Below are 18,104 nucleotides of genomic sequence, written 5' to 3' on the forward strand. Positions count from 1 at the left end.
GTGTATTTTTCCCATCATTAACCAAAAGAAAGTCACATCAAAGTGGTCACATGACTGCTTTGTACCAACTTTCTCGACTTATAAGGAGGCTTTCTTCATCATCTCCTGTAAGAGCGTCAACATTCTGGGAAAAGGGTGAACATCGGTGGGGTGTGTTTGTGATTGTTTGCGCCCCACCAGTGTGTGTGGCGAGTTTTGTGTGTTAGTGTTCGACCATCTTTAAAAAGCTCTGTGTCTGGCTGAATAGAAGGAAGTGGCTCTGACTTCCCCAGGAAATGGGAAGAGGAAACCCGGGGGCTTCGACCTCTCTGGCTGCGCTAGAGCCGCAAGACGACGAGCTGGAGAGAAAGAGAGGGAGAAGGGGAAGGAGGGAAGGGTGGAGGGCAGACAGAAAGAGAGATACTGACTCTCATTGTGCTCTCGTCTAGAAGTAGCAGAGAGGAAAGGAAGAAGTCAGGACTACACAAAAAGACAGAAAACATACTTGGTCGAGTTTTGTTTTCAGAGATGAAGTTTCTCCTTGGAGCTCTGACTGCTCTGCTCTGCTGCCCGTCGTCCTCAGCACAAACTCTGGATCCTGCTGGGAAGAACGTCTGCCCGGATACGAGGTACACTTCAGCTTTACAACTTTGCCTTCGCTCACACCTGCTGATTTTTTCACAGCTTTGCTAAGTGATGACAGCAGGACCCAGCCGAATAGAGCAGCTTGTGATTAAAAGTTTTTGGCATTCCTGGAAAGGCAGAGAAAATCAGCGTATAAAAAGTGTTCTTGTGATTACCCATGATCACATGAGGATAACTGTCTCGAGGAGCTCCAATTCCTCAAAGAACACAGAACTGTACTGAGCAGCTCTTTGGTTTGCATATCAGCTAAATCTTCCAGTCTTCTTTTCTTGTATGTCATTTCTCAGCCTGTTTCAAGTGTTTGCAGTTGATTATTAGACACTGCAGTGATTTCATCTGTAAGTTTCAGATTTGCCAGGCTGATTTATTTATATTCTAAACATTCAGGGATCCCTCCAAACTGGTCTGTTGCACTGGATGGCATCAAAATGGAAAAGAGTGCACTATAGGTGAGTTTAAGTTATCAAATGGACAGCAATGTGATTATCTGATTGTTGCCTCCGTATCTGATTTGTTTTCTTGGTGTCTCATTCACTTGTATGCTGTCTGTGTATGTGTGTGTGTGTGTGTGTCTGCGTGTCTGTGTGTGTGGGGGGTAGCTGTATGTGAGGGTGAGCAGGCCTGTTTAAAGAATGAGATCTGTGTATATCCTGGAGTGTGTCGCTGCCCACCTGGCTACTACGGCGCTCAGTGTAAAACACGTGAGTTATGCTCAATAACAGCAGCTGTTTGGCACCAGTTAATGGATATAAATACATGGAATTGCAAACTAGTCACTGATATCTGAAAATGTCACATGGATGTAACTAGAGCCTGCTGTTTTGTCAGGGGTACCAAGGCAAAAACACTGAAAGCCACTGGTTTAATCTTGAACAATACATTGTACTATCCATACTTGTTCTTTTTTCTTAAACAATCTCAATCATAAAGAGTAGCCAATAACTATAGATGTCAAATCTAGGTGAATAAAACCAGTAAACTATACTGTATAATGTATACTGTAAGTGCCAAATCCTAGTACCAGTAACTCAAATTTTACCTTGTTTCAGTAAATGCATACACTGTATAATGTATACACTGCTGTAAAAACACATTTTTGTATTGTTATCACCCTGTGTTTGTGTGGTTTCTACCAGACTGTCCTCTTGAGTTCTGGGCTTCAGACTGTCGCCAGGTGTGCCAGTGTTACCCGCATGGCCGCTGTCATCCCGCCACAGGTGAGTGCACCTGCAACGCCAACCGCTGGGGTCCATTGTGCCAGAACACCTGCAAGTGCGCCCGCCACGGCCGCTGCCACCCCATCCACGGAAACTGCACCTGCGAAGAAGGCTGGTGGATGTCGAGCTGCACCAAGCCGTGTCAGTGCAGCAACCTGCGCTCCGTAGGCCCCGGCTGTGAGCAGCTGACGGGCCGGTGTCAGTGCCACAAGAGCCACTGGGGGCTGAAATGTCTGGTCCCCTGCAACTGCAACCAGTCGCCGTGTAATCAGCGGACTGGAGTGTGTGAGTGTGAGCCAGGCTCGTGGGGACCCAGCTGTGAGCGCAGATGTGAATGTGACCCCACGCACAGCAGCTGTGACCCGGCCACAGGGCAGTGCCTGTGCCACCCGGGATACCAGGGAGTCTTCTGCAACCAGCGCTGTGAAGATGGGACGTATGGCAGCGGCTGTAAAATGAGGTAGGTGTGTGTGTGTGTGTGTGTGTGTGTGTGTGTGTGTGTGTGTGTGTGTGTGTGTGTGTGGAGGTAAAAGGTGTTTAAGGACATTTAGTTATTCATGATAAACTCTGTCCTCTCCTGTCTCTAGGTGTGGTTACTGCAAAGACAACCAGGTGTGCTCTGCGACTGATGGTGTGTGTGCTGCCTGTGAGCCCGGCTGGAATGGTACAAGATGTGACCGTCCGTGTCCGTTCGGTTATTATGGTGACGGCTGCAAGGAAAAGTGTCCACGTTGCAGGAATAATGCAGCTTGTGACCCATCAACGGGGACATGTTGGAGCTGTGATCCTGGATGGACTGGACCAAGGTGTGTATGCATGTTTGCCACAAATATAAACAAATAATCTTTCATATTTTACAACCCTTTGCACCCAACTGCTTTACTATATACTATGTGTTTGGGGGTTTTCTTTTCTTTAGTGTGTTATTGTTTTATGTGCTTGTAAAAGGTCCACAAAGTTGCAAAGTTCCCACCAAAGGAAGGTAGAAAACATTACTTCTTACCTGCCTGAAACACCTTGTTTGAAGACCTTGCTTTTCTTCCGTTGCTCATTTACATCACCATGTAACACATTTGCATAATACACGTCTACTATTTGGTCAGTCAGCCATTATTTCCTCACTAGAGCAACTTCTGCTAGGGGTGCATCCATGTACTCACAGATCTAGAGTTGAACCATCGTTGCCTCTCATTTGTCAGGCCAGCTGACCAATCAGAGCAGACTGGGCTTTATGGGAGGAAAATCTTAAACAGACAGGAGCTAAAGGAAAGCATTTCAGACAGAGTGAGAAGAAATGCTGCAGCAATGTACAATGTGAGAAAAGTAATTTTTTTTAAACATTAAAGCATGTAAACATTTTCTAGTACACCCTAAAACAAGAAATAGAAACCTATAAATGTGGGGGTGCAGTGATATAGTGGTTAGCACTTTCGCCTTGCACCAAGAAGATCCCCGGTTCAAATCCCAGGGTGGGCCTGGGATCTTTCTGCATGGAGTTTGCATGTTCTCCCTGTGCATGCGTGGGTTTTCTCCGGGTACTCCGGCTTCCTCCCACAGTCCAAAAACATGCTGAGGTTAATTGGTTACTCTAAATTGTCCGTAGGTGTGAATGTGAGTGTGATTGTGTGTCTGTATATGTAGCCCTGTGACAGACTGGTGACCTGTCCAGGGTGTCCCCTGCCTTCACCCGAGTCAGCTGGGATAGACTCCAACCCCCCCCCCCCCCCCCCCGCGACCCTAGTGAGGATAAAGTGGTGTATAGAGGATGGATCGAACCTATAAATGTGCATAAAATGGGCTCTTTTTTGTAACTGCAGCCTACAGCAAAATAATATCAACAGCCTTGAGCTGACTGATCATTTCTTATGATCTGTGTGATCCACATTAGGTCCCAGCCCTAAAGTCAGCTATAACATATTTACATGCATACCTACTGTTTTCTCTGCCCTTGTTTTCTTTTTATTTATAATAAGACACATTCTCAAAGACACTGTCTAAACTGACAGTAATATTATCATGCTCTGATGGAATCGGGGAACTGAAAACACTTCCTCATTGGTGCGTACTGATGTTTGTTAGAGGCTCCAACAACCCAGAGAACACAGGATGACATGAATTTGGCTTAAAAGTTAATAATAATTGTAATAATAACTTTGTTTATGAAGCACTGTTTAAAAACAGAGTTTACAAAAGTGATCTGAAGGACAAACCAAAAAATGGATACTCAGGAAGACAATATTATAACACAAAACCAGTCAGGCCCAACAGAAAGGAAAGACCAGAGAAGTAAAAAGCAGATAAATACAGTTAAACGATTTCACAGAATTTCAGCATAAATAAATAAAACTGAACCAGCTAAAAAGAAAGAGCTAACAGTTCAGTCACTGCTTACAACTACATTTCCATTTATAAATAACGTGAAGAATAGATTGTAGGTTTCTACTCTGCTTACTGATTTTCATATGTATGGAAATGAATGCAAATAGCTAACTGGAAGGAGGAAATTAGGCGTATGGTATGCTTAGGAAAACTGACTGCAACGTAAGATTACTGCATTTTATGGTTAATATGGTAATAAATGGAAAACTAATAGTTTGATCCTTGTAGTCTCTGTATAAACTGTGAGAAGTTACTGAGGGTTTGTATGACAGAGATGGACAGATACTGTCCATAAGTTATTACATAATTACAATATTCTCAGTGGAAGGAGAATCTGTCTAAAGCATCAGACATGCAGCGAGATTGATGTTTAAGATCAGAAATCCACATTATTTGTGTCCTTGTCCAGGTGTGAGGATGCATGCCCTGACAGGACGTTTGGAGACGCCTGCAGCTTCCTGTGTGGCCCGTGTTACCATGGTAACTGCCATCATGTGACAGGAAGATGTGTGTGTCAGCCAGGCTTTCAGGGTGAGAGGTAAGCTGGCTGGTAGAGTACCGGCAAGTTGATAAGAGCCTTTATTCTTGAGGTTGGCTAATGCGGGATCATGCATCAAAAATTTGTTTGTAAAAGTTTAAGCTCAGAGAAATGTTTTAAAATAACGTTCCACGATTTGAGGGTTTGACCCCGGTGTTAACTAAACAGATCTATCTAGGCCAACCCAAAAACAAACATCACTGTTTGTTTGCCAAAGCATAGGAACTGCAAATTCTGTTTTGACTGATTAGCTCATAGATTTATGTAATTTTCTTTAAAAAAAATAATCAAAACAGCACTAAAGATAATATGCAGGGAACAGCTACAGTGACATAAACAACTCCTGGACATCTGAGATGTGACATACTGTAAATGTGACATTTCAAACACTGCTGTTTTGTTAGAGACAGTAAGCTAAAAACAAAAGGCAAAGTCACTGGTTTAATCCTCAAAAATATATTCCATTGTACATGTGCATTAAATACACAGTTTCTGTTCTGTATAAGTGTTATTTTGTATGTTACCCCTGTAACAAGAGTTGTTTGAACTCATTTTCTCTTACTTTCTGCTATCTGCCATTGTAGTGTAGTCTGTATGTATGAAGTAGCGCATTCTGTTTTCATCTATGTTGGGGCATTTATTTCTCCTTCAGCATCTGCAGATAACAGTTGTTCTCAAGCAGCTGTGCAGTCACGAACTGTGCTTTCATGAACTTAACCCTGAGGACAAACAGTAAGCAAACATGAAGTGATTCATTTGGTTTTCTTTTTTGAACAAGGGGACATTTCAAGCAAAGACAGTTGTATAATTTAAAATGATAACATTTTGTATGCGTTGAAAAAAATAGCTTGGAGTATTGTTAGTGTAAATTTTAACTATACAATTTGAGGTTAGCAGGTTCAAACGTGCCAAACCTCCAGCTCGGTCGCCTTTTCTTCTCTGTGACGTTCCACGGTTTATTTCTCATTACGTGTTCACTGAGCACTAAAATAGATGATGACTCAGTGCTCGTACACAGCCCTTTTTGTCTGCTGTGGTGATCTAATTATGTGATTTGATGTTTTTTTCCAGCTGCAACAGTAGCTGTCCTGCCCTGCAGTTCGGTCTCAACTGTTCCTCCGCCTGTGACTGTGGTGAGGGGGTCGGCTGCCACCCAGCAACCGGAGGATGCCCCAACAGTAGGTCCACCCATCCACCCATCCACCCATCCATCCATCCATCCATCCGCCCATCCATCCATCCACCCATCCATCCATCCATCCGCCCATCCATCCACCCATCCACCCATCCACCCATCCACCCATCCACCCATCCACCCGCCCATCCATCCACCCATCCACCCATCCACCCGCCCATCCATCCACCCATCCACCCATCCACCCATCCACCCGCCCATCCATCCACCCATCCACCCATCCACCCGCCCATCCATCCACCCATCCACCCATCCACCCATCCACCCGCCCATCCATCCGCCCATCCATCCACCCATCCATCCACCCATCCGCCCATCCATCCACCCATCCACCCATCCACCCGCCCATCCATCCACCCATCCACCCATCCACCCACCCATCCACCCGCCCATCCATCCGCCCATCCATCCGCCCATCCGCCCATCCATCCGCCCATCCATCCACCCATCCACCCATCCACCCGCCCATCCATCCACCCATCCACCCATCCACCCGCCCATCCATCCGCCCATCCATCCACCCATCCATCCACCCATCCGCCCATCCATCCACCCATCCACCCATCCACCCGCCCATCCATCCACCCGTCCATCCATCCATCCGCCCATCCATCCCCCCATCCACCCGCCCATCCATCCACCCGCCCATCCACCCGCCCATCCATCCATCCACCCATCCATCCACCCGTCCATCCAGTATGAACCAATAGAGCATCACGTCTTGTGTTTGTGTTTGTCAGGTGGTCGAGGTGCTGTACTTGCAGGTGTGCTGGTTCCTTTATTCCTGCTGCTCCTTGCTGTGCTCTGCTGCTGTTTGTGTTGTGGTGGAGCTCCTGTTGATGGCAAAGACAGGTCTGGCTTAACAGTTTAACAATCACATGTTCAGTTGACGTAGACATCAGCCAGAACACAACTGCACAGGTTATATTTAGTTCCTGTATAGCCTCATATGTAGCCACATAAATGTAAAATAACAATTTTTAAGTACTCCTAAACACTTTCCTTCCATTATAACTGACAAATGTTCCCTATAATAAATCAAGATAATAAATAATATAAATAAAATCAATAATTTCTGTCTACCTGCCTGCACAAATTTAAATCTACTTCAGTTATCAAGACATTTCAGGTTGTGGATAGAGCTTCAGTCTGTGCAGTCAAGACAAAAATCAACTACAGAAATATTTACCATACACTGTACATAAACCTTCTTTTTCTAGGGCCGCTGTGGCTGAAGGTGGCTTGTCAGTTCGGATGAAATATCACGTCTACAGCGTCTTGGCAAACATCGGTGCTTCCCTCCCCTGCATCTCTGACTGGTCCTCTGGTCTGCCTCGAGTCACTGGTCAGTCCTAACACACAGTATTTATACTGTAATACAATAAGATGGTGTACAAACTCCAAAAGTTGTATTTCATCTTAACACAGCAGAGACAAATTTGTAAATCACCATCAACGTTTGAGTTCTTTTAAAACTTGACTGTCTCTAGAGAAACGATTGCATGAATTATGACCCTACACTGTGGTATTTCAGGAACCTGTTGAAGAGTAGGGCGGTGTGAAAAGTCAAAGCACAGTTAATCAGCTGTTTATCAGTGACTCACCACTTTGTTGTTGAAAAAAGTGTCTGACCTGGACTATATTGCACCTCAGGTTTAAATACAACTGACTTACAAACTCAGTCAAGTTTGATCTTCCTAGAAATGCAATTTAACATTTTTTTAATTATGAAATGTATTTTTTTATTCACAAATTCCACACTTTTATGTTTTGGCTAGTGAAATATTAGAATAAAGAATTGTTTGAGTTGTAAATGTAGGCCAATGGCACCAAAAATGTGAAATGTCCAGTTCATTTCCAGATTTTAACAAACATGCCTCGCAATATGAACAGATGCCTCAGTATTCAAAGTATTTTACATCAAGCTGACAAAACAACGACATGTAACCTGACGAGTGCAAAAAAGTTCACCATTAGTAATTGCAAAGAAAAAAATAAAGTCTGCAAAACCCCTGGAATGTAAATCAATCAATCAAACTTTATTTGTATAGCACTTTTCATACAATATTTGTAGCACAAAGTGCTTTACATAGAAATAAAAGGACAAAATAAATTAAAAATGAGAAATACAACCACCCCTCCAACCCACCAATCTACATACAGCAAACACACTCACTTACACACACACACACACACACACACACATACAAAGATATGTGGGACAGATTTTAACAGAAAAACATAAAAAGAGGACTGAGGAAACGCCATCTTTCATTAAAAATGAGGGAACACTGGAGCTAAGACTAAAATAACAATAAAAATAAATAAATTAAATAAATAAATAAATAACTGTGTCATAAATGAATGTTAAAAGTCTATAACCTTTTAATACAGAATAAGTTTTGTATGGATTTGACTCAGCCTAATGTTTTCTCTTATTTAACCCACTTTATTTTGCCTCCTGTACACACACAGTGTCTCACCACGACCCAGAGCTGACGTTCAACCACAGCTTCATTGAGCCTCCTTCCTCCGGCTGGGTGACCGAGGGCTCGTCCTTCGACAGTGATGAAGAAGAGGGAGAAGCTCTGTACTGTGTCCCTCCCAGAGAAGGTAGGAGCACAAATACTTCTCATCAAACTGTACATTGCCCTCTCTTGGTGATGAGTAGAACTGTATTCTGACATGGCCTGACTCTCCTCTCTGTGTATTTGACAGACATCCCTGCTGTGGCGGGTGGTGAGTTCCAGGAGATGAGCTCAAAGTGTAACATGTTCTTGGACCCCTCAGGCTTCAGCAGTGAAGACATCACCTCCCCCTTCAACATCCCTCGCACCTCCAGCATCGCCAAAGCCAAGCGGCCGTCTGTCTCGTTTGCAGAGGGAACCCGCTTCAGTCCTAAAGAGAGGCGTGGCTCTGCTCAGGACCCCGGCGGCCTCCCACGCAGCAAACCCAAGTCACCCTGGGGAGTTTTGATGCTGTCAGCCCTCCAAAGTCAGGGAAGAGCGGGGGAGGAGGATGGAGATGAGGGTGAGGAGAGGGAGGATGAGCTGGATGAGCAGGTGACCGAGAATCGGGAGACAAGCTGTGAGGTGACAGACCAGGCTGGAGACAGAACTCCATCTCGGGCTACACTGCAGGTTCCTGCTGCATCAGGAAGAAGACGGACTATGTCCAACACTGCTGCTCTTAAAGGGAACCAGCCGCCAACATCTGCTTCGGATGCTCAGGCGGGAGTCTCACATAAAGTCACCACAGTGTACGTGACGGTGGGTAAGGCAGGTCGGCCAGTAACGAAGGCAGAGCCGAGCTCAGAAGGCCCCGTTCAGGCCATGTTGAGAAGACTCGGCAGCCTCCAGAGACAGAGGGAGCAGGATTCTGGCAAACCCAAAGTAAAGGCAGCTGAAGGCGTCACCAAACCTCCCAGGAGGAAGCTGGGAGCTCGGGCAAGTGTGTGGGAGCAGGGAGGGCCCTCTGGAGGGGAGGCTGGTGTGTCTAAACCAATCAGGAGGAAGCACGCCTCCCACAACTCCACTGATACGTCTAATAATGACACTCCACCAGCAGAGAGCGCCACTTCAAAACGCCCACTCTCATCTATTTTAAAGAGCGTGCAGGAGGTGGCCTCAGCTGACTCGGGGTCAAATGTGAGGGCTGAAGTTAACACGGGGCAGAGCAGTGACCCGAGTGCAGGACAAACTGAGAGCGACTACCTGACTGTGGGACCGGCAGGAGACACTGTGAGTCTCACTGAGGTCATCGCCAACGAGGGAGCAGTGGTGAACGATGAACCCTGCTATGAAAACGTCCTGATTAAACACTCATAACCTCTGTGAAACTGTGTCAGCAGGTCTGTAGAAGTATAACTACATATTTAATATCCCACAGTTATAGATTTACAGGCACAAGGGTGGAAAACTTCTCAGATGAATAAGTCAATTACAGCTCTTTGAATTGTATTTTTTTGTTACACAGTTCTATCCAAAGCACATCTCACATTATTACATTATTGTAGGATTTGGGAAAAATAACTTCACCTTTAGACTTAGTTCTACACAATAAAGATGAAACTGTTACTCATATTGGATTTTCAGGGTAAAATATACGTAGTTCAGGGAAACACCAGATGGCAGATGTGGCATTTGGGTAATTTCCAGTAACAGGAAGACCACTAGTTGCATTGCTTTCATTTACTTCAGTGGCTAATGCTGTACACATACAAGTACTGTAATATGTTTTTGAGTCAGAAAGCATAAAAAGACTTAAATACTGGAGGTTTGTGGGGGAAAAAAAACTGTTTTATTCATCATGTGACAAAGACATCCTTACAGCTTGAAAAAGTGTTGGATCAGGGTGTGATGAACTGTACTGAATAGATACAAATGTAGGCGTGAGAAAAAGATCTGAGCCGCTTCTGTGCTGATTGATATTTTATTAGTCATTAATGAAACACAAGAACAGACTGTACCAGACTGTGAACTCATCAGGGTTGCTCTGTCGCTGTGTATTATAGATTTACTTATTTCTGTTGTATTAGTCAGTAGAAGCCAGAAAACTGAAAAAGTAAAAAAATGTTCTCATATTTGTCAAAGTGTCCTCGAGCAGACAACCAGCTGTCACAGCACTCTGACCTGATAATGTTGAGAGAAAAAACATTACTGCGTTTGTATTTTTTTTTCTTAATTGTTACCATGCAACATTTTTATGTATATAACCTCCATAAATCTGTCTTATCTTCTGTATATATGTTTATGGTGAAAAATGAGAAAATAAACATGTTACATTTTGTAGATACATTGGAAAACATCTGTGATTATGACACTGGTAGCTAAGGAATGGGAAGCAGTATTAGCAATAGTAAAATGTAAAACCTACACCTTTTTTTTAGCCCAAGATTTAACTGTTGCTTTCATGCTGCTGAAGTTCTGGGGTCACACCTCTGCAATGTCTAGTTGAGCAAGTTGAGCTAGTTTCCTCTATCTCTGGGTTTCATAAAGTCGGCTTACACTGAGAACAGATGAGATAACTACAGAAAATCAGCTCACTGAACTTTGACCAGGAGCACTCTGTGGACTTTGACTGATCTCCAATATTTGCTGAAGTCAATGAGCAGCTAGTTATTGTATGAACACATTTGACACACTTTTTTTGACCCCCAATGCGGTCAGTGAAAAGGATTCATCTGTTTCACACTAATTACATCACAGGAAAAACCACCAAATATTGAAAACTACTTTTCTGCTCCAGTGGGGTCTGAACAGCCGAGCCAGTACTTGGTGATGGATCTGGGGTACGGAGGCATGGCGGGGTCAACTCTCTTAGTCCTGAGGTCCGCTCTGTAGTATTTATCTAGAAAACACATGAAAAGGACAGTCACTCATTGTATCTTTTTAACTTGATAAAGACTCCTTGTAGCTGCCATCCACATTTTTTTACAGTCTTTTCTGGCTGTGAGTCACTTTTCCAGCTCTTCATACTCGAAACCTGCTTTGCATAAGCATGTGGAGGTGTCAGTTCAACTTATCAGGTGAATCATCAGCCATTAACAGTTCTAAAGATCACACACAAGAAGTGAGTGTCAAAGGGAGCAGCAGGCATCTGTTTCTGTATCATGTGATCTTCTGTGGTGAAACAGGGCCGAGGGTAGTTTGATTAAATTAACTCCTGTCACTTCTCACAGCTGCACATCTGTCCCTGGGGTTAAACACATGCCTACTACTCATTTTGAAGCAATTTAACTATCGCAGTACAAACTTGCACATATATTTTGTCTCATAATACTTTCTGGACATAGCTGGACTGATTTATGTGTGACTCAATCCAAATAGATGTTTTCTACTAGCAGGTACTGATGGAAAGAACACTGAATGCAGCATTCTGAGATGAAGGTTTCTGGTTTTTCTTTGGCATCATTCCTTTTCTGAATTGTGTCTGTTTTTTTATTTCCTTTGTGTATTCTTTGTAGCACCTTTGCATAATACAGTTTAGATGGACTTGATTGGATTAGAGCTCCCATGAAGCTTTAGCAGCACGGTCATAGTGATTAATCATAGGATATGTTGCTCTTTATTGTAGCTGGCCCTGTTTGTTTAAAGTGTGTTGTGCTGCTGACACAATTCCATCCATCCATTCTCTGTACACCACTTTATCCTCACTAGGGTCATGGGGGGTGCTGGAGCCTATCCCAGCTGACTTGGGTGAAGGCAGGGGACACCCTGGACAGGTCGCCAGTCTGTCACAGGGCTACATATACAGACACACAATCACACTCACATTCACACCTACGGACAATTTAGAGTAACCAATTAACCTCAGCATATTTTTGGACTGTGGGAGGAAGCCGGAGTGCCCGGAGAAAACCCACGCATGCACAGGGAGAACATGCAAACTCCATGCAGAAAGATCCCAGGCCCACCACGGGATTTGAACCGGGGATCTTCTTACTGCAAGGCGAAAGTGCTAACCACTATTCCACTGTGCAGCCCCTGCTGACACAATCATTTATTTGAATTGAACAGCTGTTTGCATTCACAGATTATATGTTGTTCAGTCCTGCAGTCAGACCATTCTGTGCAGCACTAATGCAGTGTTGTGTAGAATGGTCTGATGTGCCTTATAATGGTTCTGGTATTGGGGAAAAAGTTCTGGCTTTGTATTTTTTAAACATCCATTACAGTCCTTTTGGATGGAGGAAAGAACAAAACATAGCGACAGAGTTCACTCGAAATAATAGGGAAATTGTTTTGTTTGGACATTTTTATGTGGGGATCATTAAAATGGATACCAAAATAAACTAGCAGGGCTGCTTTACTGCATTACCCAAACCCTCTGATATATGTTTTAAATTTTCAGTGGGAGAGTTTGCTGCTTGGAGGCTGTTATTTCCTCGTAGTGAAAGGGATTCTGAAAACAGAAAGAATGGATGGAAGGGGAGTAGAAGGCAACGTAAAATGTGCAACCAGTGCAAGGCTTGTGAGTCAGAAAAAAATGTTCATAAATGTGATAACTGACTGCTCTTTTGTTTTATATGACCGTAAATTAATCATCTTTACATTTTGGATACAAGAAATCTGAAAATGTTATCTTTGGTTGTGAGAAAACACATTATTTGCTATCTTCTGTTATTTTCTGGACTAAGCCTCTATTCAATTACCCAATCAGTGCAAGGCAATGAATGAGGAATCTATTCATGCTGCTTTACCTCCTTTAAAGAAGTAGACGCTCTGTATGGGCAGATCCCTTTGGTAGTCGTCCCAGTAATACGGGTCATCTCTGGAGTCGTAGTTGCCTCTGTTGTTCTGGCGGTATCGATCTCTCCTTCTGTCCTGGTCCCAGTCTTGATCCCACCGTCTGTCCCAGTCCCGTCCAAGCCTCTCCTCCAGCTCCATCCTCCTCTCTGCCATCCTCATGCCCAACTCCATCCCCCTTTCAGCAAAGCTCTGACCCATGCTCATGCCTCGCTCGGCCATGGAGTCCCAGGAGGCTGAGCGACTTCTCCTCCTCTGGCCCCACTGCCGTCCGTTCTGCTGGTACTGCTGGCCTTGCTGTCGACCCCATTGCTGGTCTCTGCGTCGTGACCTCCAGTTGGTGACGTAGATTCTTCCTGCCATGGCAGCGTCCAGCGGAGGCTTGATGCCCTTCCAGTCTTTGTCAATGAAGTGGTGATTGTCGTGATGCTGCGGCACTGGAGAATATAACACAAGTTCAGCTGCCACACCTGCATGCACTATAAAGAAATGGACTATGACAGCACAACTCACAGTCAGAGAAGAGATCGCTGAAGAAACGCTCGTAGTTGTTGTAGTAGACATCAGTGTAGTGTCTGAACAGCGTAGCTGGAGACCTCTCAGACATGGTGATGCACTCCTCGTGGGATGGCTGGTGCAAAAACTCATATGTGTAATACTGGTCCGCTGGAAAAACCGACAAGATGCCACATGAACATCGGTTGATTGGTTGAAATACAATAGAAATGATTGGAAGTAGATAAAACACATAACATCTGGTCACACCTTTGAAGAAGTAGACCTTTTCTTTTCTGTTGTGTCCGGGGGCAGGCAGAGCAAACGCTGCATCCACGTGATCAGGAATCTTGTCAAAGCCAACGCTGATGTCTCGAGGATAGTCGTCATCCAGCACACCGTTGTCAAACCTCCAGTACTTGTTTCCCTGATGACAGTTTTCGTTCATTAGTAAAGCAGAAGTCTGACATACACATGTACAAGGTAATCCTTGCTGCCCTCACCTTAAAGATGTAGGTCTTCCCCTGACAGTTGACGCGAGTGAACGCAGCATCGATAGGCCCGCTGATGCCCCACACGTCCTTAATGAGCTTTGGATACCCGGGAAGTACTGTCTTCTGGTCCAGTTCAAAGAAGTACTCCCCTGGAAAACACAAAAAACAGAAAGATCAAAGTGCATTCCTCATTATAATATAGTTAGTTCAGAACACAGCAGCCAGGCCACATTACCCTGGTTCTGACTGGCTATCACTGAATTACAGAATTGAATTTTTACGTTTCAGTATTTGTTTTTAAAGTCCTTAAGTGTCCTGCCAGGGCTTTTTCAGTCACAGCACCCACTTCTGGAACAGTCTCCAAATTAAATCCAGTCCTGCTATTAGCAATTTTGAATAAAATTGAAGGCTCACCTTTTTCTTCCATCGCTTTTAGTTCTTCCTGAAGCTGCTCATTTTGTTCCCTTTTAATGGTCCTGCTGTTTTGTTTTGTTTAGTTGCCAGATTTCATTTTTTTCTTTTATTCTTTTGCTTTTACAGTGCTAGCTCTTCTTTAATCCAGCCACTGTGTTTTACGTTAGCCATCTTGTCTATATGACCGTCTTCATCCTTATTTCCGCCATGCATTTACATGCACTTCTGCGTGTTATCAACTTTGTGTCCTCTTATTGTCATAGTTTCTTCAGTGTAGTTCTGCAGCTGCTCCTCCCACCAACCTGTCTAGTGTTCATGTTCTCTTGCTTATTTTCTCTCTTTGCTTTACCCTCACCCCAGCAGGGTGAGGCAGATGGTTGCCCTCCCTGAACCTGCTTCTGCCAGAAGTATTTTCCTACTAGATGGCAGTTGTATGCTTTCACATTGTTGGATTTGTTGGGTTTTCCCTGTGTAGTTTTGTAGGGTTCTAAGTTTTGAATTAGTCTAAATCTTCTTAATTAATCATACTCCAGGATCTTAACCTCATGATTTAATTTAGTCAGGTAAATATTGTGGGATTTTAACTGTAATATTTAACATACTCGGGTAAATTTCACATCATAAATAGCACTGTAGGATCTTAAGTTTAATATGATTTTTTTTAGGTTAATTTGTAACGCCGATCTATTTTTTCTACTTTTAGGCACTTTTGGGTCAACTGCTGTGATCTTAAATGTACTATATAAATATTGGGGTCTTGACTTGACAATTCCTCTCCAGTAAAAAGCAGATGTGGCGCCTGAAAGTTGTCAGACAAAAGTTGAAAGTTTAAAATAATACTTTTCATTATCAGCCACTCACTCACCTCTGAAGGCGTAGATGGAGCCGTTCTTAAGCTGCATGAAAGAGTCGAAAGGCCTCCCGCTGCAGACCTCAGCGTCTGGGTCAGGGGCTGCAGTGGTGGCTGCAGTGATGGGAGCAGTGGTCGTCTCATTCCCAACCTCTGGAGCTACAGTCGTGACAGGGACATTGCTTGTAGGGGCGACTGTGCCCGCAGCCTGTGTAATCTGTGTAACAGGGGCTCTCTGGATTGTGGTGTCAATCTGCTGTGTGGGTTTGGTCATTTCTAGTGTGGTCTCTGGACGCTGCTGTGGTCTGTGGTTGAAGTCGAGGATGGGACGCTGTGTGGACTTCAGCTGCCGGCTGCGGGCTGTGGCAGTCCGGTCGTGTGCTGGACGTCCAGGAGTTGGAGTAAAGTCTCCAAGCGGCTCATCATCATCATCGTCCTCTGCAAACACAAATGTGTCTCCACGAGCTGAAGGAGGAGAAAACTGACATCAGCGGCCATCTTTTTCTTCAATATTCAAAGTGTTTCACGGCATAAGTGAACAAGTGAGGGTTCTTACTCGTCATACCACAGGTGGCCTCAAAGTCAGAGCAGCAGCTTTTGTAATACTTGCACATGGAGTCACACTGGCACTTCTTCTGAGAGTCAAAGCCATTTTCACAGCGGCCCAAACAGGACTCTTAAGATAAAATGACGTTGTTCATTCACTGTAATTTTACACTGAATCTGTCCATTCTTTGTTCCTCGGAGCAAATTAATCTCCTTCTTTGGATAATAAAGTTAAATCTGATTACAGCTCCGATGAGCCTTTGACAGCATGCCAGTGGCAAAAAATCATGGGACATGTTGTTCTTATTATGAATTATATTTCTTTCTCTTTTTACTGTAAAAGTTAGTTGGTTACTTGATCGACAGATGTAATCAGTATTTTGTTAATGATTCCCTGTCAAGATTCACACATTTAAGCTTAATGTGCATGATCATTTTATATGGCTGTGAATGAGAATGAATTTGAATTTTGACTTCAAAGACGTCTCTTTGCGTTTTAGCCATTTGTGGTTCATTTTTCACCAAACTTTTTGACATTTTATGTACTGAAGAATTAGTAAATTATTTGTAAGATAATAACCAGATTGACTGTTAATAAACATAATTGTTAAAAGCAGTGCTAAGAGTATTAAATAAGTCAACTTGTGAAGATGTACGGCATTCAAATGTGACATCTCTGACAAATAAATGAAAAATTTAATAAAAAAGGTAGCTCATCCAAACATACAAACTCAAAATAGGCCCCGGATCAAGCCCTACTGAACCACGATGACCTAATACTGACAGAAAAACAAAAACCCTCCTACATTTTCTGACAACAAAAGCTTTAAAACAGATTTTGAATGTTATACTCACCTTCTGCTAAAGTGTGAGCGAGCAGCGAGAGCAACAGGACGACCCACAGCTTCATGTTGCCTCCGCTGAGCGAGAGGACAGAATGAGACGGTAATGATGGACCGTGAGCTCCCAATCATTGGAAACATGTGCCAGTCACCCCACTTCCTTGTTTGCTTTAACCTTATTTTTCAACTCGAGCAAACAAACACAGACACAGAGAGAAAGAGATCAATAGGAAACAAAACATTAAGCCATATGACAGCCTGATTTTGGATGTTAACTGCAGTTTCTGGGTCATTAAGTGGCTGCAGAGAAGTGATTTTCCTACATTTGCTCCTTAATTAGCCACAATATTCTGTGCATTTTTTATTACCTGGGTTCAGCTCAGGACAGGACCTGAGTTTAGCCTGTAATGTGGTGTCCTTATGAGGCCTCTCTGAATGCAGGAGTGTTGGTGTTGAGTCCTGTAAAGCAGCTTAACACAGGCGGACAAGATAATAGAGATTGTACTGCAGAAAAGCAAATGTCTTCAGACTTAATTTTGTCATGTGTAAGCGTCTGCTTCTGAGTGTTAAGCAGCACTTTCATTTTCACGATCACACATACATTATTCAGCACTATTCGATCAATAACTTCAATGCAACTCATTCTCTAGATTGCCTCATGAGAGAAAAAGGGGAAATCACAGTTAGGGTTTTAAAACAGGACCCTAGCATTTAGCGTTAACTACACAGAGCAATTCCAGGATGGATTTAACACTTAGGGACTTACCTATGAAAATCTTTAAGCTTTGCTGGACAGTGCTGAGGAAATTCTAGGAAAAGTAAACTCACAAAGAGCACAATAAACCATGTGTATTTATCCAGAACTTTCAAAAGAGACAAAGGTGTAAAGTCACACTCCATTTTATAGGGATGTTTGTTTCTCACACAGCAGAGGGAAAAGAGGTGAGGGTCATTCTCTGGTAACATTGTCTGACTGTTCCACTAACAAGACACTCCAAAGACTCTACTGAGTTATTTCAATAGACTTTCAAGAAGAAAGATGAGATGTTTTAGGGTCAAGCTGACCTTCTTAGCGTAAACAACAGCGGATGAGAAACAAACCTGTCGAAGAGAGCATAGACGTCAATATATGGAAAATGCAAAAATAATAACTCACCTCATGCTAACAGTTAAACAAAGCAAAACCAGTAAAATATAGAAATTACTAATGATTGCTAAGAAAACCTAATTCATCATCTTTTTCAGAGCTCCCTGATCTCCAAG

At 43.5% G+C, this 18,104-nt stretch overlaps 2 protein-coding genes across 2 annotated transcripts; one reads left to right on the plus strand and one right to left on the minus strand.

Annotated features, from left to right (window-relative positions):
- The first annotated feature begins 131 nt into the window (after positions 1–131).
- Positions 132–11,114, plus strand: scarf1 (scavenger receptor class F, member 1). The gene is made up of 11 exons (XM_022210760.2): positions 132–608; positions 1,012–1,073; positions 1,224–1,325; positions 1,761–2,301; positions 2,429–2,647; positions 4,630–4,758; positions 5,830–5,936; positions 6,694–6,805; positions 7,174–7,298; positions 8,429–8,566; positions 8,672–11,114. The coding sequence occupies exons 1-11, from the start codon at positions 508–510 to the stop codon at positions 9,778–9,780; spliced, it is 2,745 nt and encodes a 914-aa protein (XP_022066452.2). The 5' UTR covers positions 132–507; the 3' UTR covers positions 9,781–11,114.
- Positions 10,586–17,019, minus strand: vtna (vitronectin a). The gene is made up of 8 exons (XM_051957798.1): positions 16,855–17,019; positions 16,010–16,129; positions 15,469–15,918; positions 14,199–14,338; positions 13,966–14,122; positions 13,714–13,866; positions 13,155–13,637; positions 10,586–11,302 (listed from the first exon to the last, which is right to left on the minus strand). The coding sequence occupies exons 1-8, from the start codon at positions 16,907–16,909 to the stop codon at positions 11,184–11,186; spliced, it is 1,677 nt and encodes a 558-aa protein (XP_051813758.1). The 5' UTR covers positions 16,910–17,019; the 3' UTR covers positions 10,586–11,183.
- Between the last annotated feature and the right edge of the window lie 1,085 nt (positions 17,020–18,104).

Source organism: Acanthochromis polyacanthus, chromosome 13 (assembly GCF_021347895.1).
Source record: "Acanthochromis polyacanthus isolate Apoly-LR-REF ecotype Palm Island chromosome 13, KAUST_Apoly_ChrSc, whole genome shotgun sequence".
In the NCBI taxonomy this organism is placed as follows: Eukaryota; Metazoa; Chordata; class Actinopteri; family Pomacentridae; genus Acanthochromis; species Acanthochromis polyacanthus.